The sequence below is a fragment of the Trichosurus vulpecula genome, chromosome 8 (genome assembly GCF_011100635.1).
Source record: "Trichosurus vulpecula isolate mTriVul1 chromosome 8, mTriVul1.pri, whole genome shotgun sequence".
In the NCBI taxonomy this organism is placed as follows: domain Eukaryota; kingdom Metazoa; phylum Chordata; class Mammalia; order Diprotodontia; family Phalangeridae; genus Trichosurus; species Trichosurus vulpecula.
Genome location: NC_050580.1, coordinates 60,561,525 through 60,584,201, shown reverse-complemented (window position 1 = coordinate 60,584,201; position 22,677 = coordinate 60,561,525). Strand labels below are relative to the sequence as shown.

Sequence of the window (22,677 nt, the reverse complement as noted above, 5' to 3'; positions counted from 1 at the left end):
AGCAGCTGGGGGGACCAGGGAAAGCCTGCAACAGAGGGGGGATCCGAGATGGGTCTTAACTCAGGAAGACTAGGAGGCAGAGTGAAAAGGGAGAGGGCATTCCAGGCATGGGGCACAGCCAATGCAAAAGTACAAAGATGGGACACAAAGAGTTCAAGTAAGCTACTGTAGCTGGATTTTAAAGGGTGTAGAGTGGAGCAAAGCATGAGAATGTCAAACCCATTTGATCCCAGAAGTAATAGGGAGTCACTCATTTATTGTACAGAGAAATGACATGTTCAGAACTGGGCTTTTGGGAAGATCACTGGCAGCTTTGTGTGGAGGATGGATTGGAAAGGAGAGAAACAGGAGACAGAAAGACCAATTAGGAGGCTATTTCAATAGGTCAGGTGAAAAGTGAAGAGGTGCTGAACTGAAGTGGAGACCATTGGAGTGGATATAAGAGGATGGATGCTAGAGGTGACGTGGAGGTGGAATGAACAAGATTTGGCCACTCATTGGGTGGGTAGGTAGGATGCAGGAGAGAGAAGAGTCAGATTGAGGTTGAAAATGTGGGTGACTAGAGGGATGACAGTGTGTTCAACAGAAATAGGGGAGTTCAGAAGTTCAGAAAGTTCAGTTCTGTTTTTAGAGGAAGATTATTAGTTCTGCTAATATGTATAAATCAAATTTAAAAACATGGCAGGAGCCTTACATTTTTGGACGTGGACAATATGGGGATTTGTTTTGCTTGACTGTACATCTTTGTTATAAGGATTTTACTTTTCTTTTTTTTTCTTTTGAGTTAAAAGGAGAAAATAAATTCTGGTTCATCAAAATATAAAGTAAAATGAAACATAAAAGGCAACGTGAATGTGGAGGAATGAGGGTGGAGTTGGAATTGATGAAATTCGTGTCTAAAGAAAAGGGGACAAAAAAGGTTTGAAACAGACACTGTGGAAAAAGGAAAAGGCCCCATTTGTACCAAAATATTTATAGTAGCTTTTTTTGTGTTGGTGAAAATTGAAATTGAGGGGATGCCCATCAACAGGGGAATAGCTGAACAAGTTGTGTTATGTGATTGTGATGGAATACTACTGTGCTTCCAGAAAAGATAAACAGGATGATTTCAGAAAAACCTGGCAAGACATATATGACCTGATACAAAGTAAAATAAGCAGAACCAGGACAACATTGGTCACAGTAACAGAAATATTGTAACAATAATCAACTGTGAAAGACTTAGCCGCTCTGATCAAAACGATGATTCAAGAGGAGCCATGATGAAAAATGTTGTCCACCTCCAGAGAAAGAACTGATGGACTCTGAGTACATGTTGAAGCATACTTTTTTCACTTTATTTTTCTTGCTTTTTTAATATGGTATTTTGAGGTTTACAAAGCACTTTCCTCAAAACAGTCCTAAGAAGTAGGAGCTGCTGATAGCATCCTTGTTATGTACCTGGGTAAATGGAGTTGTGACATACAGGGACCCAATGAGGTTACTTAACTTACCTAAGTAGCAGACTTGGAATTTAAATTCTGGTCTTCTGACTCTAATTCCATTAGAGACAGAATAAGTCAATTAGAGCCTTTAGGATTGCAAGATTTAGAGCACTTGGACCAACATTTGTGCATTATTTTGCACCATGAATATCAAGGTGATTAGAGGCAGTGAGACAGTGTGGTGGATGGAGCACTTAAATGGCTGTGTGACTCTGGGCAAGTCACTTCACCTCTGTCTCAATTTCCTCATCTGTATATAATAGAATATAATATATATATATATAATATATAATATAATATAATATAATATAATATAATATAATATATAATAATATAATAATAATAGAATAGAATAATAGCACCTACTTCTTGGGTTCAAGTGAGATAACTTGTAATGTCCTTTGCAAACCTTAAAGCACTTACATAAATGCTAATTATTGTTGTTATTGTGATGATCTATCCCCCCTGCTCTCACTGATTGGGAAATCAAAGCCTAGGAAAAGTAAAAAAAAAAAAAGCATAATTAGAACATTTATCAAGGACATTTATTAAGACAGTTTCTTCATCTGTGAAACGGGACTCATATTTCTTCTGACTTGATGTGAGGTTCAAATGATATGGAAAGGTGTTTTTTAAATTCAAAAACATTATATAAATGTTATTATTATTGATTCTTCTTCATCATAGTTCACATTTCATAGTACTTTTACTTTAAAAAAAAACCTGTAAGGATTATTTTCCCCATTTTATAGATTAGGATACTGAGGCTTAGAGAGATTGAAGGACTCTGAAGGACTTACTTTGTATTTACTTATCTTTGTTCCCCTGCCATCCCTTAGTGGAGTTAGAACACATTACGCTCCTTGAGGGCAAGGACTGTCTTTTGCCTCTCTTTGTATCCCCGGCACTTAGTACAGTGCCTGGCACAGAGTAGGCGCTTAATAAATTTTTATTGAATTAATTGGATTGGATTGTGTTAACTCCTTGAGGGTAAAAACTGTTTCATTTTCTGACCTTATATCTCCGGACCTATCTTTATTGAATAAACTGAACTGAATTGAATCGAATTACATATACCAGTGAATGTGAAAAGAACAGCAAGTCCGTCTCCTAGTTCAGACTTCACTGCTCTTGGTTATCCTGCGCCCTCTGTTCAGCACAGGTGGGTGGCCCTCACTCTAGCTGTGGCTCTGCCCTCAAAACTCACCCAGAACTGGGGCGGGGGTAGTTTAAGAAACAGCCAGCTAAACAAAAAGAGTCCCATTAAAATCCATCTTTTAAAATTTGCTTCGTAAACCTTCCCTAGTTGAGTTGTACATGAATCATCCCACATTCCCTCGGCCTCTCTGTCTGGAACTGAGACATGTTAGTTGAAAAGCTATCCAGAAACCCTTCGTTTGCATGATGAGGATGCTAATGAAAACCTTTCATTCTAATTCAGATTCCAGTCTCCCTGAATCCTGATTTATCCGAATGGAGTTTGGTCTTCATGTCTTCTGTCTTCTCAAACATTTATTCTAGACAGTAATATGGCACAGGAAGACAATGATGTGGTGGAAAGAGGGTTGGACTTGGCATCAGAAAAATCTAGGTCTGAATCCCATCTCAGCCTTTTCCTGGCTCACTCCAGGCTGGCAACAGGCCCCTTCTCTAATCTGTTTCATCAGCAGGATCAATCAGTCATGATCAATCATTGGGCCACATGTATCAAAGAGATAATGCACAAAGTGTTAAATCAGCCTTGATGAGTCCGCTATATTGTCTGGGTCTGAAGCACTGAACCTCCAGAGTGATATCTAACCAAGTGCTACCAACAGGCACAGGAGCCCTGAAAGGGGCAGCACCCTCAACGCCATCGGTGCTGCTTCCGGACCTCTCCTCCTAGCCATCATTCAGGGAGGACATGTCCCCTCTTAGCACGGCTGCACTCGGACGCCAGGTGCAGCCGGAGGAGCCTGCGGGAGGGGTTTCCTGGAGAACTACGGAGCGCCGCCGCTGCGCTTCCCCGGAGGCGCCACCAGGTGGCGGTGTAGAGGAGAGTGAGCGACGGCGGTGCCCCTCGCGCCCGCGCCTCTCTTCTTGCTCGGCCGCCGGAAGAGGAAGTGGCCGTCAGGCCGTCGCTACGGAAGCCGAGTTGGGCCCGCGGCGACGGCGCGAGCGAGGCTGAGCCGGGTGCCCGCGTGCTGCCGACCCGCCCTCTCCCCGCGTCCCCAGCCGCGGCCCCGGCTCCGGCCCCAGAAGTCTCCGGGAGCAGCCGTCCAGCAGCCACAGCCATGGTGAAGGAGCAGTTCCGCGAGACGGACGTGGCCAAGAAAATGTGAGAAGACGGGGGTGGGGGGACGTGGGGGTCAGAGGTCATGGGATGGGGGCGGGGGCGCCTAGAGGCTCGTCGTTAGGGAGCACCCCGTTTTCTGTGTCGCTTTCTGGGCTCCGAAGCACTTTCCTCACCCCTATCCAGCGAGCTACACGCCCGGTCGGGTGGCGTTATGCCCATTTCACAGACTAGGGAAACTGAGACCCAGAGGAAGTACTCTCCAGCGTGGACGTGTTGTCATCCGTCCCTCCCCCTTGCTCTGAGAACTGTCGTCCAGTTCTCTCAGCGGCTGGGGGGGAGGGTGCATGGAGTTCGAATTCTGCCTCAGACCCGCAGGGACCCTGGGCAGGACCCCTGTGCCTCAGTTTCCTCTACTGTAAAATGGGCACGATAGTAACAGTAGCACCCAAGGCCTCAGGGCTGTTGTCAGTCAACATTCCACGTTTATTAGGCGCCTGCAGTGTGGGGCGGATCCTGGGGACGGGTATTTAAGGCTGGTTTTGTTTATTCCCGAGTGTATAGCGCGGGCCCAGACGGTCCACACCCCATGGGGGGGGAAAGGGGGGGAGGCGCTTTTCCGGAGCCTGGCTTCAGGTGCATAGAATAAAACGTCTAGAATACGGAGCATTAGAGAGGAAACCGAAGCGCTTTAATTTTTAAATACGAGGTCTCAGCTTCGGGTCAGCAAGCATTTATTAAGTACCAAATGTGTTCCTGGCGCAGCCTCCGCGCTGGGGATACAGAAAGAGGCGAAAGACCGATAGCCCGCAGATGGACAGATACGGGGATCCCTGGGAAATGACGCCCCGAAGGAGGGCCTGTGGTCACAGGGGAGGCGTGGGGGAGGGGACTGGCCGGGGTCCCTGCGCAGCATCGGCCGGTTAGAGGGCTGGAGTGGGGCCGGGCGCTAGGGAGCCCCGGGAGTGCCGAGGTCTCCCTGCCCGATGGCCGCGTTCAGGATCAAGGGAGCCAGGGACCCCTTCTGTCCTGGCGCCCCCAGAGCCCGGCATAGCGCCTAATAAATGATTGTTGGTTAGGTCGCTGTCAGGTGCTGCTGGGGCCCGGTGATTGGGAGGGGCATTTATTAAGCCCCTACTGTATTTAAGCCCTGTGCTGGGAACTGGGAGTAGAGGAGTAGAAAAGGTGATGGGGAGGCAGCGTGCCCGAAGAACTGGACTCTAGTCCTTTCTTCGCCACTGTGTGACCTTGGCTAAGTCACTTACCCTCCTTTCCTCAACTGTAAAATGAGGCACAGTTGGACCCTTCCCAAGTCTGCTTCCAGATCTCTGTGATCCTCTGATTCTAGGACAGGCCCAGGCTCCAAGAACCTTGGATTTAGGAGGAAGTGCAGTCCTTCGTGTCTATACAAGTAAGCCAGATAGGGGCTAGACCATGAGAGCTAGGAGAGATCCAGTGGAGAGGACGCAGAGGCTGGGGAGCAGGGTGAGCCCCTCAGCGCCTCCCTCCTGGAAGGAGCTGGAGGACTGGAAGCAATGGGGAGCTGTGGGCCCAGGGACAGGAGGGCCACCTAAAGACTACCGGTCCTGCTTGGCTCAGACGCAGAATGTGAGGAAGGGAATGCCTCAGACACAAAGTGCCCATCACAGCTCCTGGTACCTGGCCCTCAGGGCCAAATGTTTGTGGGAATCTTTTCACCATCAAGGTGATAAATATGATTTAAGGTATTACAAAAAGTTGTTTGTTTAATAAGACAGCTGCCACACCATTAACGGTTGTAGATTGCACTATTGAACTAAGGCTTTCATAAAGTCCCATCATCTCACTGTTCACATCTGTTTCCAGGCATTCATTGGGGCTTGCTTTAACCATATGAGTCAGTTGCCTTGATCAAGAATCATTTTTCAGTAGCATTTGTTTCTCGTGAGAGAATTATGTAGATAAGTGTTTTATTAGTGTCTATCACATTGAAAATATAATTGTCATTTCACTTTTTTTTTTAAGTCTTCGGAACCAAAAGGAATTTGAACATTCAATCCCAATAAAGCATGGCTGAGTTTTCTTTGGCAACTGATTCTAATATAATTTCTTACCTCCTTTCTATTTTAGAAGCCATATCTGTTTTGGAATGAAGTCACCTGAAGAAATGCGCCAGCAGGCTCACATCCAGGTTGTTAGTAAGAACTTATATAGTCAGGACAATCACCACTCTCCCCTGCTTTATGGAGTTCTTGATCATAGGATGGTAAGACACTCTTCCCGCCCCCCCAAGTCCCCCGCACATATATACAAACGTACCCGCACGCACACACACACACACCCCTTTGCTTGTCCTCTGAGACCCAATTTGCTTGTGAAAAATGGTGAAAGTGTTCAGTTTCCCTTCTGAGAATGACACTTGTGGTGTGGACTTCTGTCCGTTCAGTGTGTGGTTGAGAACTCCACCATCAGACCATCCTCTAGGAATTTCCCAATTCAAAATATTTCCTATCACCTTGTTTCACAGGTGGTGTGTTGGTCCCACTGATTCATTACTAAGACCTTATTAGTTTGTCTCAGCCAACTGCCTTCCTTGAACCTTTGGTGGATTCCCTTCTTGAAATTGTGCTGTATTGTGTTCCTATCAGTCTGTAAACTTTGCTTCATCATAATCTAAATTTGAACCCATTTTGGAGCTGTGCTTGCTGACTGATGGTCTCTAACTCCTAAGTGAATTTCTCTTTGAAATCCAGTAACCACTGTTGCTGATTTTCCTGAGGCTGCTTCCTTCCTTTTCCTTTCTTGGACATAAAAATCGGACTTTCTCAAACAGCAGTTCTCCCTCCCTCCCTTTATCTCCAAATCCCACACACATAAATTTTACTTAATATGCAGAGGGGCCCTGTAGACCCCCATGGGGCCATCACACTGCAAACGCAGAAATTTTAAGTGAGCTTACACTCACTTCAGATGGGGTGCAGAAGTATCACCATGTGACTGACTGCCATAACTTCCATGGCTTTTCCATTAAATTGAGGTAGAGCAGACATCAAAGACGTTAGGCTCTGAATAATTAGAAATCATGTTTCCTTTAGGCTTTGCACAGTTTCAAGCACTAAATAAATATGAATGATACTTTGATATTCTGTGGTAGTTCTTGCTGGTGAGTATTGTATCTCTCATAACACTTAGCATAGCACTGAACATGTAAATTGGATGAATGAAAAAATATTTACTAAATCCTATATCCCAAGCACTTTCTCTGCATACAGAAAAAGAAGTCAGCCTCTGTTCTTAAAGAGCTCACATTCTAATAAGGAAAGACAGTTCGTATAGAAAAATTTGGAAGGCAAATGTAAAGGAGGTTCAAATGGTATGACAAGACATATGGCAGGGCCCAGGAGTCCTCAAGGTCAAGGGGGTGTCTGCCTCATGGGCTGTGCAGCCTGAGGGGGCCAGCCTGCCTCACTGATGAGGAAGGAGCAGTTTAAGGGTCAGAGCAGAGACTCTGGGCTCCCTTGGGCAAGGGAGGACAGAGTGTCCAGCCAGGACTGGAAAAGGAAAATGGGTATTTTGATTATAACGTTGACCGACATGAGATCTGTACCATGTTTATTTTTCACTCATCACTGTTGGTTCATGCGTATCTGTTTTTATTCAAAGGGTACAAGTGAGAAGGATCGTCCTTGTGAAACCTGTGGGAAGAATTTAGCAGAATGTTTGGGACATTATGGATACATTGACTTGGAATTGCCATGTTTTCATGTGGGATATTTCAAAGCTGTCATAGGTGTTCTACAGGTGAATTGATGAACATTATTTTCTGTGGCAAAGGTCTCTGGGATGTAAATTCTAGAAGTGTTATTGAGTGAAAAAGTATCTCCTGGAGAGAATGACTAGATAAGTTTTGAACTATGTATTATATATTTTTATGTTTTATACTAATATGATCTGATAGAAATTATTATATAAAGATAATTTTATCTTTGGGGAAATTACATTTCTTTTTTCTTTACATAAATTTACTTTTGTCTTAATTTTTTAAAAGATGATCTGTAAAACTTGCTGCCACATTATGCTGTCCCAGGAGGAAAGGAAACAATTTTTGGATTACCTAAAAAGGCCTGGTCTCACTTATCTACAGAAAAGAGGGCTCAAAAAGAAAATCTCTGACAAATGCAAGAAAAAAAATACTTGTCATCATTGTGGAGCTTTTAATGGTAAGTGCTCTGTGTTGATTACCAGTTGTGCCTCTTCTTGCTTAGAGTCATAACATTTTGTATTTAAGGATTGCTTTCTTTAGATAAAAACCAAGCCTTAATTTCAAGAAACCAAATCCTGATTGAGAGCTTAATTGACCTAGAGGAGATAGCGGAATTCCCCACCATCTTCCTGAAGAAGACCTATTTTTGACTTCCCCCAAGTCTGATGATCACTCCCCGGAGAGTGGTGGGGGTGCTGAAAGCACAGGTTTCTGGCCTAGTTGGCAGGCAGGTGGAGGGGAGGGGAGGTGCTGCCGTCAAATTATCCCCTCTGTCAGGCATTCCTAAGGTCTGTGGGGAGAGGAACATGGCCCTAGCAGCTGAGTTAGAGATGGAACAGGGAAAGTTTCAATATCAGCCGATAGAATAGCACAAGAGACTATCACAAACTGTGTCCCAGGATCTCAGTTTGGAGGGCCTTGTCTGCCATCTGGTCCAGGCCATCTCTGCAAAAGAATCCTCGCTGCAGCACGGTCATGCCATCCTCTGATGAAAGAAATTCCCTCAACTTTGGATGCTTCTGCTTTGGCACCATTCTGGTTGGCCTCCAGAACAGCCTACCCTTTATCACAGTCTTTCTTTGTCTGGCACCTAGAAGTAATCCTCCAACTCCTAGGCTCCTTTCACCAGGCTAGAGAGGGGATATCACCTTCTTATTCTGGGAACCTTCATTTCTCTTAATGCACCCCAGAATCACAGGAGGTTTTTTGATTGCCATAACACACTGTTGATTGACAAGAAGCTTGCAGTTCATTAAACCCCCAGAGCCTTCCCAGGCAAACTGTGTTCTAATATGCCTCCTTCAGCTTTCTCCCTTAATTTGTGAAGTAAGACTTTTTGAACCCAAGTTTGAAACTTAGCATTTATCCTTATTCAGTTTTATGTTGCTACCTTCAATCCTGGGCTCTAGCCTATGGAAGTCTTGTTAAATCCTGACTCTCATCCATTTTCTTGGCTTTCTCTACCAGCTTGCTGTCTTCAGCAGAATTGATTGTTATGCCATCTATGATGTTAGTCAAGTCTTTAATAAAAAATATTCAAAAGCATAGGGCTATTGTACAGAGTTCTATGTACTAGAGACCTTCCAGATTTACAGTAAACCACTCTTTCAGTCTAGCCATCGAACTAGTTCTGAATCAGTGTAAGTGCATCTAGCCTAACTCTCCAGCTTTTCTTCTTAAAAGGTAGCTACACTGATTTCGAGAGTGGTGGATATATGTGGGTGCTGTTCTTCCATTCCTTTTTTCAATTAAAACTTTTCCTCCTACGTTCTCACTCAACTGAAAAAAGGAAAGCAAAATCTTGTAACAAATATGCGTAGTTAAGCAAAACACACGTTCACGTTGGCCATGTCCAAAAAATATGCCTTCATCTGTGCCTTAGTCCGTCACCTCTGTGTAATGAAGTGGGTAGCATGTTTCATTCTCTAGAATTGTGGTTGTGTTGCATTGATCAGAGTCCTTCAGTCTTTCCAGGTTGTTTGTCTTTACAGCGTTACTGTTTTGTATGCATTGTTCTGGTTCTGCCTCACCTCACACTGTATCAGTTCATCTGAGTCTTCCCAGTTTTCTCTGAAACTGGTCCCTTCATCATTTCTTATAGGATGATAGTATTTCATGACCAAATACTATATTTTCATATTCCACAACTTGTTCATCCATTCCCCTATTGGTGGGTACCTTCACAGTTGCACTTATGGGTCCTTTTCTTCTTTCTTTGATCTATTTTGGAGATAGATCTAGTAGTAACATTGCCAAGTCAAAGGGTAAGGGTGGTGTGATAGATTTGGGGGATCATTCCAGAATCCTCTCTAGAATGGCTGGCCCAGGTCACAGCTCCACGGCAGGCCCCTCCACCATCTGTCATTTTCCTTGTTTGTCATGTTTGCCTACCTGATGGGTGCCAGGTGGACCCCTTGGTTGCTTTAATTTACATTTCTCTAAGTATTAGTCATTTGGAGCTTTTTTTTTCATTATTTGGCTATAGATAGCTTGGACATCTTTAGAAAACTGCCTGTTTGTATCCTGTGACCATTTATCAATTGACAAATGATTTCTTAGAAATTTGTACCAGTTACTTATATATCTTAGAATGAGACCTTTACTGGAGAAACTTGCTGTAATTTCCCCTAGTTAACTTTCCCATCTAACTTTAGCTGCATTTGTTGTATTTTTGCAAAGATTTTTAAATTTTATGTAATTAAAATTCTTGATTTTGTCTTTTAGGGTCCTCTCTGTCCCTTTTTTGGTCATGAACTTTTCCTGTCCAAAAATTTAAAAGGCCTTCCCTTCCTTGTGCCTCTAACTTGTTTAAAATCCACTACCACCACCACCCCCTCCCCACCCCAAGTCATTTCTCCAGTTGGATCCATTTTATTTTGGTAGAAAGTACACGTTGGTCTGTACCTTGTTTCTGCCAGGCTGCTTTCACATTTTCCCAGCAGTTTTGTCAGTGATTTCTTACACTCATAGTTTGTCTTTTTATCAGATAATAATCTTTGTTCACTTATTTCCATGCTGTGTACCTAATCTGTTCCCCTGGTCAACCCTATTTCTTAATCAGCACCAAATTTTTTTCCATTATTACTGCTTTGTAATTTGGTTTAAGATCTGGAACTGCTAGGTCCCCATCCTTCCTATTTTTTTTTTCATCATTACCCTTCAGATTCTTGACCTTTTGTTCCTCCAGATGAACTTTGTATATTTTTTTCCTAGCTTTATCATGTACTCATTTGGTAGTTTGATTGGTTTGGCTCTAAACAAGTAAAGTACTTTAGGTTGTATTATCATTTTTATTACATTAGCTCAGCCTAATTGTGAGCAATTAATATTTCTTCAGTTCATTTGGTCTTTCTATAAAGAGTGTTCTGTTGTTCTATTCATTTGGTTTCAGTGTGTCCTAGCAGGTAGAATCTCAAGTATTTTATACATTCTGCAATTATTTTAAGTGGAATTTCTCTTTCTGTCCCTTTCTGCTGGGTTTTGTTGGTAACATACAGAAAAACAGATAAATTTTATATCTCCAACTTTCCTGAAAATAGTCATTGCTTCAATTAGTTCTCCTTTCCTTCATGACCCTAGCAAATATCTCTTTACCAGCCTTTGTTAGTTAGGTACAGTACATCCCTGGCCCTGAAGTCTGTTATTCCACTTTTAATCTGTTACACAGAAATCATGGTCCCCTCCTGTCAAGGGGCCATCTTCTTCACCAAACGTTTGTTTCCTGGATCTGCCTTTCTCCTGTTCATCCCTTGCCTTCATGAAACCACCACCATTGCCTCTTTTCCCTAGCCTCATCTTTGATGGTGCCCTCTAGGTTTCTTCCAGCAGTATCAGAAGGGAAGCAATAGCTGCCCAAGTGGACAGACCTCAGGCAGTGCTCTGCTCCTCTTCCCTGGAGAGATGACCAGCAGCTGCCTCAGTGCCCCTCACCAGGAGTGACCGGCTCCCCTCAGTGATCTCTCAACTGCCCAACCCTTCCGCACAGGGCACCCTGCTTCCTCTCTGTATCTGAAGGGGCTTCCTCTTCAGGAGTAACAACCTCAGGTGTATTTGGAGCTCCAAGTGTGCCGATGACCTTCCATTCTTTTGATGACCCTGAATGACATTTCCACACTACTTTTAAAGGTACCTCTTCTGCCTCTCCATCCCCCACCCTCCCAAAGCATGGCCTCTCCTTCTGCTGGTGACCTCAGATGGGGAGAGATGCTCTTCCTGTCCCTTTAGATTCTCTTCAGGAAGGTTGGTTGGCAGTCATTCCAGTCCTGGTAGAAATGTCAGTGCTGCATACTTGCTCCCCACCATTTCAAGATCCTTCCTGGGCTCCCTTATCACTGTCAGAGAATCCCAAGACTACTCAGGAGTGAAGCCCGTGGATGCCTTCACCCTGGGGGAAGCATCTTCTACCTTGGTCTGCCAGTGATAACTGCCTCCCCTCTCCTTTGGGCCTAGCCCTCCTGGTCCCTTCCCCTTAGCTCCCATCATTTCCTTCACCTTTACCAAGGATCTTCTAATGATTCTTGCCCATTTTTAATCCTGTGAGTCCCTTTAAAAGCCCTGAGCCCTCCAGATCACCTGAAGAATTTCCTCACTGCCATTCAGCCCAAGTCCTGTTTTCTACCCTCTTTGGACACACAGCCTTCTTCAGAAATAGACCATTAATGATGATGATAGTGATGGTGATGAAGTCACTGCTGGCTAACTAGCATTTATGTAGCACTTTCCGGTTTGCCAAGCTCTTTACATGTGTTAACTCTTTTGATCCTCACAGTAGCCTTGGTAAGTAGGTGCTGTTATGATCCCCCTTTACAGATGAGAAAACTGAGGCACAAAGCAGTTAAGTGACTTGCCCAAGGTCACACTGCTAGGAAGCAGCTGAGGTAGGATTTGAACCCAGGTCGTCCTGGCTCCAGGCCTGGACCTCTGTTCATTACATCTCCTGCTGCTTCCTGTGTGCATTGTACTGGGCTGCTAGCTGGGAAATAGAATTTTTAGATTAGATGTAGTCCACACCTTAAAAAGTTTACCACTGAGGAGGGGGTTGTCATTAATGGGCAGCTATAGTACTCTGTTACATGATGAGTGCATTCATTATGAAAAAGGCACTGGGTAAAGTCTCAAGAACCAGCATCTTTCTCCACCTGGGGGGAGGACACATTCCAGGTTGGGTTGGTTTTTTTTTTCTTTTTTTTAAAACAGGTAATAATATAGCTGGTCAGGAGAGGAAGGGAGAGCATTCCAGGCTTGGGGGTCAGACAGAAAACAAAGGCGTGAGCCTGTGGGGCCTGTTGGGGTGGGCAGAGGAGTATTCGGTGTGGTTGGAACATTCCCCAAAGATCATGATGAGCTTACAGGGAAACTTCCTCTAGAATCAGCCAGGATCCCAGTGTCTGCTCTCTGGCATGATGGTAAATTTTCTGTTGATGAAGACTGTATTTCAAACAACTCCAAAAGTCTTAAAAACTCTGACCAATTGTGTCTCCAGAGATTTCATTATGAAGCATGTGATACCCCCACAGAGAAGAGATAGACTCAGGCTGGAAAAAGAGACAACATTTTTGGACACAGCCATTGGGTGGATTAGTTTTGCTTGAGGATGGTTATTTGTCAGACTGTTTAGTTGGAGGGTTGTGGGAAAGGGAATGATTAGCAGTCACGACGCCAAAAAAGAAGGGGCCTAGGAGAGAAGCAGAGGGAATTCAGAAGGAAGCACAGACAAGCAAGTGTTTTGAAAGTAATGTGTGAAATTTATTTTACATTTATACACACATATACATATATTTTAATAAAGCAAGTGATATGAAATGGATATCTATGCCTTCATATACGATCATTTTGTGTTCTGTACATGTGGAAATGCTCCCTTTTGGTTCAAGGTCAGAATAAAAAATAATTTAAAAAGACTTCATTTCAGTAATGTAACAAAAGTTTCTCATGATGTTGAGAAATTTACATTGTTAATAGTGCAATTGGGGGGATTTGAGTTAGTTGAATTACCATACCAAGTGTGTTGATAAATGGATCAAAAAGTATAGTGTCCCAGAAAAGGGGAGGCAACAGTCCCACTGTTCTTTGTCTTGTCAGGACATGAGTCCTGCGTGGAATTTTAAAATGCCCAGGATGACGTCATATGAATAACATTAGAACTGAATAGGGATGTTTGTTTAACCTGGAGATTGAAATTGGAGTGGGGGGAGGGGAAGCACATGTGCTCAAATATTTGAAAGGGGTGTTAGCCACAAGATGGATTAGACTTATTCTGTAGAGATCTAGTAGGACCCACAAGCAAAAGTTACAAGAAAGTAGATTTTGGCTGAGTAAAAGGAAGAACCTTTACTGAATTAGAGCTCTCTGAAAAAAGGAATAAATGGCCTTGATAATGAACACTTCAGTGTAGGTGTTCCCAAGCGGTGGCAGAAGAGACAATCAGGATTCAGGGATGGCCTCCTTAGTCACTTTGAACTCCAAGATTCTATTCTTTCTGTTCTAATCTGTACTGGCTTAATCTTTGCAGTGGGGTTTAGAGTTGGGAGTTTTTAGCTTCCCAAGCTTTCTGGTTACCTGATTTATATTGATGACTAATTTGGATGAAGAATATGAGAACAGTAAGCAAATCTATATATGAATGCAGGTGCTAAATGTATTTTCCTGAAGGCTCCCTTTTTGTCACCTATGGTGAAATTGTGTTATCTGAATTAGTATGTCATTCAGTTGTTTCAAGCATGTCTAACTCTTCATGACCCCATTTAGGGTTTTCTTGGCAAAGACGCTGGAGTGGTTTGCCATTTCCTTCTCCTCCTCATTTTACAGACGAGAAAAGTGAGGCAAACAAGGTTAAGTGACTAGCCCGGGGTCACACAGCTAGTAAGTGTCTAAGCCCAGGTTTGAACTCCAGAAGACAAGTCTTCCTGATCCTAGGTTCGGTGCTCTATCCATTGCATCACCTTGCTGCCCCAAATTGGTATGATAACCACTCAGATTCATTATGTATCATGGAAGGTTTCTCTGTTTTTAAGTATAGCCTTTAGTATAATACCTTTGGTAATCAAAACATTGATATTTTTATATATTCCTTTGTATTACTCTTGTTAAGTCAGCCAGAAAAGGATAACATGATAGTTTTAAAAACCAAAATTCATCTTGTAGGTACTGTGAAGAAGTGTGGCTTGTTGAAGATAATTCACGAGAAGTACAAGACCAATAAAAAAGTAGTGGATCCTGTTGTGTCTAATTTCCTTCAGTCATTTGAAACTGCCATTGAATATAACAAAGAAGTAGAGCCCCTCCTAGGAAGAGCCCAGGTGAGCCTGAGAATGCATGTGGCACTATCCCTTTGGTTGTGATCATCCAGAGCATCTGCCTGATCCCAGAGTCTTACTTGCTGACACCCAGGTGGCGAGTAAGATCAACAGAATGAGTTTGTTCTGTGACCAGTGTATTTAGTATAATTAGTAGAGACTAGGGTGCTGTGGAGGATAGAGACTAGGCCTTGGGAGTCAGGAGGCCTTCAGTCCTGCCTGAGATTCAGTCTCTGTGACCCTCAGAGAGTCCCCTCACCTCACAGTGCCCAGGGCAAGGTTTTTGAAGACTATGAGTTGCTGATCATATCACTGGAGGAACTTTCCACATAGGGAATTCCCAAACAGATACAGTCCCAATCTGGACCTTCTAGTGAATTGCCCTATGATATGTTCTGCTTTCACCTACTTTATTTTCTGTTCCTTTTAGGTAGGAATGCTGAACAAGATGGCTATAACTCACCAACCTCAGGGCACATGATTTGCTAGTTTTAACAGTAAAAAATAAGGTTCCCTCATGTAAAGCTCTCTAGCTTTACTGTAGAGCAGGAAAGTGCTTTGTTGTTGCCTCATACCATCCCTGAGAGTGGGTATACAAGAGCTCTGGGCTAAATAGACTCTTTTTACACACCTTTAGAACTGGAAAGGACACTAGAGAACATCTAGCCTGTTCTTCTAATTTTTACATGAAGAAGTTGTGGCCCAGAGCAGCAGAGGGACTTTCCTAAATTACCTCCTGTCTGCCAGGTTCCAGAATGGGTAAGCAGCAGGCCTGGGATCCAAACCCACGTTCACTTGTCCCTTCCAAAATTATCTCAGGCCTCACTTCTTTCTTTGTCCAATAAATTTTCCCAAAACAGCCCATTGATTTTGTGACTCCTGTGCTTTGGTCTCTGTTGTCTAATGCAGCAAGTCTAAACCCCTGCCCTTTCAAGATTCTCCATAATCTAGCCCTCCCCTCATGTCCTTATATCCTCTTATTCTGAACACAAACCCTCCTTCCAGTCAAGCTAGCCTCCTCACAATCTCTCTCACTCACTATACCAATTCTCCCTTTTCTGTCTTTGCTTAAACAAAGACTTGTGCCTTCTGGCCTGAAATGCCTGCTTTCCTTCTCATTGACAGGCAGATTCCTGCCTATCCTTTAGTCATGGCTTTTTGACCAGATTGAAAACTTTTGGAAGGCAGAGGCTGGATCTTCTGTTCTTGCCACATGCCCTCTGGCAGCTGGCACAGCCCCAGGTATATACCAGGGTCTGCATAAATGCTTGTAATAGATGGATTTGAGCATTTCTTGTTTGTCTTGCCCTGCTTAAAGGATTCTGTGGGAGGGGTATTGTTTCACCACAGGTTTGTGATTGATGACATTGTAGGTAGCATTGAGCAACAGTACTTCCCGAGTTCATTAAATAACTGTTTTCTTCATACTAAAAGATTGAAAAGATTAAGCCTGATACAAAACTTTGAACTACTTGAAGAAATGTACCATACAAAGGTATCATTATTACTCTAATGCCAATTAAATTAATCCAATAAACATTTAGGTGTGTCTTGAAACCTACAATCCTTCCCTAATTTTTATTGGTCTTAATTCTTCATTTTTCTAAACATTATGTTCAAATCTTAAATGTACAAGTATATGGTCTGTTTCACTGGATTGTGCCCTTCGCTGGGACATTTCTGCTTCTTTTGATTCTTTCTCCCTGAACCATGTCTATGGTTCTATTTCTAGTAAACACTCAGTAAATATTTCCACATCATTAGGCCAAGACCCTGAAGTTCACTTATAGCAAATACCTTCTCCCTCAGTCACGTATTTACAGAAAACCAGATAAGAGTAGAATATTTTTCATAGTCTGAGATGTTTCTTAAAAGCTAACCAAGCCTGCGCTTCTGAGACTGTGGCCACATGGTTATTTATGTAGCTGTTGGACTCTTTTTTTTTTAATTAACTCAAGAGCATTTATTGTATTCTCTACTAAGCCTTTGAGTTTTGAGGACCTAACTAAATTCTGGAAAACCCTCACGCAGAAGGGTGAGTACAGTGAACATTATAGGCAGATATGAACAGCTGAAAGAACTGTAACCAAGTGCTAACTGACCAAAGAGAAATTTTCAGCTACTTCTTAGTAAAAAAAAAAAAAAAGAAGGTAGGGAGGGACAGGGGCTTCAGATTGAACAAGACAAAAATCTTCTAATACATTTGACCTTGGCTAGATTGTAACAAAATGGAAGCAGGACTTCTATAATACAAAGCTCCTACTACAGCACGCTGGACACATCTGTCTTCCAAGTCCTCCCCCATGCCCCCAAGACTGCCACTTGAATTATTTACCGGCTTGTTGGGCCTGCCAATGGAGAAGCACTTAGATCTTCCCTTTGATCCAATCTTTGTTGTAGGGCTGATATGTGTGAGCGTCCGCTCGGTACCCAAGGCAGCGCTAAGATCTGCCAGATCATCAATAAAATCAAACAACCAACTGATGCCGTATGTGATGGAGGGGCTGTTGGGATTCATTCTCTAAAGATGTACTCCTTCCATGTATTCATTCACCGATTCATAGTCAGCATAAGTTCAGCCTTCTGGCCTCTTGGTAGGTTGTACCAACAACATGGTATGAGATACTGTGCTGAGCTCCACTGCCATCACGGCCACTGCACACAGGCTCAGCTGTTGGACTCTTAAAGTAAATTCTCACTGCTTTACTGAAAAATTGATTGTAATTTGTAACTTAGTACTTTCTGAGTAGGGAAACTCACATCTAGTTTCTTGCTTTTTTTTTTCTCCAAATAACTGATAGGAGATACAGATGCAGAAGTAGAGAGTCGAGACAAGGCTGTGGCATATTGATGTAGGTACTTCTGATCTACCCATGATCGTTTTTCTTTTGTAGGAAAATTTGAATCCCTTGGTGGTCCTGAACTTATTTAAAAGAATCCCGGCTGAAGATATCCCTCTCCTTCTAATGAACCCAGAAGCAGGGAAGCCCTCCGACTTGATTCTCACTCGCCTTTTGGTACCTCCTTTGTGTATCAGGCCCTCTGTTGTGAGCGATCTGAAGTCTGGCACAAATGAAGATGACTTGACCATGAAACTGACAGAAATCATCTTCCTTAATGATGTTATCAAAAAGGTTAGTGCTGCAGAATGATCTGGGAGGATTAGAACATGTTTGTAAAACTGGAAACCAATGTACTTTTGCTTGTGCTGTTCTGGGTTTCAGCATCGGATATCAGGCGCCAAAACACAGATGATCATGGAAGATTGGGATTTTCTGCAGCTCCAGTGTGCCCTCTACATCAACAGCGAACTCTCAGGTATACCCCTCAATATGGCGCCTAAGAAATGGACCAGAGGTTTTGTTCAGCGGTTGAAAGGAAAACAAGGTAGGTCTGATTTTTTTCTCCTCTTTCTCAGTTCAGTAAGATGCATATATTGTGAGCAGGAAATCACGTCAGGAGACTTTATGTGAAAGCAAGGTTTATTACAAAAGAAATGAACATGCTTGTGGAACCCAAAGAGTTCAGTTATTGCAGAAGTTTGCGTATCTATGACAGTACTACCAAAAGAGGAGGAGAAAACAGGAAGGGGTGTGGCGATGGAGGGGAAAGATGCAATAATCCCTTCCCAGGGAGGAGCAGGCAGCAGGCTGCAGTTTTTTTTCCTTTGGGAACTGCTAGACTATGAAGATAGGAGGGTCCACTTACCTGCAAAGGACCCCAGCTGTACAAGCATTTTTCCCAGCCTGGCACAGACTGGCTGGCACCTGTCTTGCCTCCCTAGGACGCACAGAGAATCCAGCTTAGGTTGCAAGCAACAAATTATGTCAGTTGGGGGCGGGGCAGGGCGCGGGTAGGCTTTGTCCTCGACACTCTCAGGGCCTCCTGTAGGCTCTGGGTCCAGTGTTTCTGAAAAATATGGCAACTCAAAAAGACCAGTTCAGAGGACCCTTTAACATCCTTAACAATATTAAGAGCTTACTATATGCCAGGCACCAGGCTGAGGGCAGGGCATTTCAACCCAAACGAAAAAGATAATCCCTACCTTCAGGGACCCTGTATTCAAATGGGGGAAGGTATCACCTCAAAGGGAGCCAGAAACTAGAGAGGGTAGCATGATAGGTACCTGCGCAGGGCCCCAGTGGCGGGGGAACTGGTGGTAGAATCCAGAGAGACAGGAGGGGAGCTGGAAGAAAAGTGACCCTGCTTGAGCACAGTCCAGGCCAAGGACTCTGCCATCGAGGGCAGAGGTGTCTTCAGGGAGAGAAAGCTGTTGGAGAAATGGTGGGAAAGTCCCTTGGGTGAGGATGGGAGCCAGGAGGGTGTTCTTAGTCCTTCATTAAATTGCTTTTGCCATTTCCACAAGAGCTGGGTTGGACACCAAGTAGTCATTATAGTTACTTGGGAAAAAGAGCTTAAGCCCTGCCTTTATTTTTATTTCTTAAGGTCGCTTTAGAGGAAATCTCTCTGGAAAAAGGGTAGACTTTTCTGGCAGGACGGTCATCTCACCTGACCCCAATCTCCGAATAGATGAAGTGGCTGTACCAGTTCATGTGGCCAAAATATTAACCTTCCCTGAGAAGGTGAGCACTGTCAAACTACTTGCTTCTCTTGTTTTCCTTTTAAAAGGTCATCCATTGTGTTTGACTCAAGAGGAATGTATTTTGTTGTTGTCAGTTGTTTTAGTCGTGTCTGACTCTTTGTCATGCCATTTGGGGTTTTCTTGGCAAAGATACTGGAGTGCTTTGCCATTTCTTCCTCCAACCCATTTTACAGACAAGAAAAGTGAGGCAAACAGGGTTCAGTGAATTGCCCAGGGTCACATAGCTAGTAAGTGTCTGAGGTCATATTTGAACTCAGGAAGATGAGTCTTCCTGGCTCTAGATCTGACATTCTATCCACTGGGCCACCTAACTGCCCCAGGGAAATGTATATTCTGTATTTTATGGTTGTAAGGGGAATTTTAACTAGTGATCTAGACATATTTCTGGAATAATACTGGGAAAATAATAATCCACTTCCTTCCTGGTGATTCATAATTAAGGCTAGGTCAGAGACATGTTTGAAAAGTGCCAACTAAGAGTCTGTATCATTTAGTTTCTCCATTAAAACTGCTGTGGTTTTTTTTAATACTATTCTACGTGTCAAGCAAAAAAAAAAAGGACTTGTGATGCTGGAATCATGTATGTACCACATTTTAATAACAAATACACAATAAACTTTTCACTCGATGTCTTGGCCCACTTTTCAAGGAGTTTGGGTGGTGAACTGCCTGGGGTGTTCTCTTTTCTGATTATTGTTTAGTATAAAAAACATAAAAATTAGTAGCTGAATCGACAGAAACATGAAAATCAGACCATTTGTTAAAAAGGATTTCTCATTATTTTTTTCATGTTGGTGTTACAGGTAAATAAAGCAAACATCAATTTTATGAGGAAACTCGTTAGAAATGGTCCTGAAATTCACCCAGGAGCCAATTTCATTCAGCAACGGCACATGCAAATGAAAAGGTACTGTCTTTTGACTAGATTTATCTGCCTCCTGATGGCTTAAGTTCTATAACTAAAGTGTTAGAAGGTTCAGCCACAGAACTTAATTTCAGAATTTGGAATTTTCCATTTCCTCATTTGACTACATGAAATTTGTGCTGTATTTGAGCTTAAGAATTTTTAAATATTGGAATGTGATATTGTTGGTACTTTATTTGCCCTGTAACAAAAGATTTATCATTTACTATCTTTGTTTGACTCTTAAATGCATATCGATAGATCAGCTATTCAATAGTAAATTTTTTCTTCTAATTCAAACAGTGAAAATATAATAGTGTATTAACTAGTATAGAAAAGGTAAGCCTTTTGAACTCTACACAATTAGGGCATGTTTCAGTTGCTTATATTTTCCAAAGAAGATGAACTCCAGGTTAATTGTTCTTTTCCCTCTTGAGAGACACCATATGTGAATAAAGTCATGGATGAGATAGGCTGCTATGAATAGCTCTTAAGCTTTGTTTTTGGGAGGAAAAGTTTTTGAACTTCTTCCTCAGAAATCATGACTTTTGTCATAAGGTTTCTGAAGTATGGAAATCGGGAGAAGATGGCCCAAGAACTCAAGTATGGTGACATCGTAGAGAGACATCTCATAGATGGTGATGTGGTGTTATTCAATCGACAGCCCTCGCTGCACAAATTGAGCATCATGGCTCACTTAGTGAGTATAGAATGACTCTATTTTCTGTTCAATGAAAGCCCTCTTGTAAATATACTGCAGCACAGAACCTCAAATTCTTGGCTTCTACAGTTGACATAATAATCTCGACACATTTTCCAAACTTTTCCCTTACCCTTTTGGTTTTCTAAAACTTCAGTTTGTCTTCAGTGCTGTGAATCTTGATGACACAGTGTTATCTTAAGACAACAAATACAGAGAGACTGCTTGAAAAAAAGTCATTGGAATAATCTCATGGACCAAAGGACATCAAACTCTCTATGTAATGAAATAGCAGAAAATTCATTTTACTTCTTGAAATTATTTAATAAGCTAAGAAGCCATGGTTCTTGAAATGATTTATCTTTTTAGTACTCCTTTAACTGAAACATTGGCTCCTTTGTTTATTTTATAATTGGCTTCACAATGACAGTGGTAATTTTTTTTAATATTTCAAGTGTAAGAGAACTGCAACTTTAATTCATAAAATATTCAGAAAGTCTTCTGTATTTGAAGAAGTTAAACTTACGAATTCATTATAATGTTCACATGATTTGTAAAGGGTTGTGTGAGCAGCTTTTCTTGAATCAAGTTCATTAAAGGTGAATACATCACTTTGTGCTAAATAAGAAAAAAAAGGTTTTAAGATCTATGTAGGATTAAGATTCAGTTGATGGAGTGGGAGGCTCTGGTTTGGTTTTTTCACATTTTTAAAAAATGAATATTTCAGGTCTCATACCAAATAGTGACAGATTCACAGTAGAGTTGAATCTAATAGATTTCCTTGAAAATTGCTACTGGGACTTGTGGTTTAGTGGAAGGATGCTGGATTTGGAATAGGAAGACCTGAGTTTTGCTACTTACTTCACATGTGAGCAGTTCACGCACTTTGAGTGACCCTTTTTCTCCTCATCAGTAAAGTAGTGGAGTTGGACTTTGTGGTCTTCAAGGAACCTTCCAGTTCTAAACTCTTTTAACCTGTGAAGGAAAATGTGACATAAATAACATCTGTGACTTAATAGAATAACAAGAAATCCATTTCTAAGAGCCAAAGCATCCCATTTTCAAGGGAACCATTTTAAATTGAATTGGCTTAGTCCAAAAGAAAAATGCCATTCACACAAAACCTGCTTTCTTTTTTGTAGGCAAGAGTAAAACCCCACCGGACCTTCAGATTTAATGAATGTGTATGTACGCCCTATAATGCTGATTTTGATGGAGATGAAATGAACCTTCATCTTCCTCAGACTGAAGAAGCTAAGGCAGAGGCTCTTGTTCTGATGGGGGTAAGTGGGATGTCAGCGTTTGTCCAGAAGCAGTGCATCATACCTGGAAGACCACGGCTTTTGTGCATGGACTCCTTAGAGGTTTCCTTAGGAATAGACATGAGTCCAGCGAGCCATGTGGTTTCTCTGCCTAGTTTAGCTATCATTTGGCGTTTGTTTTCACTGTGTAAAGTTGGTTGGTGATTTTAATTGTAAAACATGTTCCACGCTTGGGTGTTAGTAGGATTTGGATGGTTATAAGAAACAACATTCCTGCCTTCTCCCCGCTCCTCCCCTCCCGCGATCATTGCAAATGGTTCCTTAGAGAAAATACAGCAAAACCACAGCAACAGTTACAAAAACCAGATTGTTCTCTGATGCTGTTTACATCTGTGATTTCATTGAGATAAGGGAT

The 22,677-nt window shown here is 42.5% G+C and overlaps 1 protein-coding gene and 1 pseudogene across 1 annotated transcript in view; one reads left to right on the top strand and one right to left on the bottom strand.

Moving 5' to 3' along the window:
- The first annotated feature begins 3,592 nt into the window (after window positions 1-3,592).
- The window catches only part of POLR3A (RNA polymerase III subunit A), a 49,876-nt gene continuing 30,791 nt past the window's right edge, over window positions 3,593-22,677 (top strand). The window contains exons 1-11 of the mRNA XM_036736135.1: window positions 3,593-3,801; window positions 5,866-6,001; window positions 7,399-7,536; window positions 7,784-7,955; window positions 14,642-14,796; window positions 17,688-17,927; window positions 18,018-18,180; window positions 19,240-19,376; window positions 20,200-20,303; window positions 20,859-21,000; window positions 22,143-22,283. Coding sequence (XP_036592030.1) covers window positions 3,758-3,801; window positions 5,866-6,001; window positions 7,399-7,536; window positions 7,784-7,955; window positions 14,642-14,796; window positions 17,688-17,927; window positions 18,018-18,180; window positions 19,240-19,376; window positions 20,200-20,303; window positions 20,859-21,000; window positions 22,143-22,283 — 1,572 coding nt within the window. The 5' untranslated portion in view covers window positions 3,593-3,757. The remainder of the gene's footprint in view (window positions 3,802-5,865; window positions 6,002-7,398; window positions 7,537-7,783; window positions 7,956-14,641; window positions 14,797-17,687; window positions 17,928-18,017; window positions 18,181-19,239; window positions 19,377-20,199; window positions 20,304-20,858; window positions 21,001-22,142; window positions 22,284-22,677) is intronic.
- Window positions 17,121-17,440, bottom strand: LOC118828356 (annotated as a pseudogene).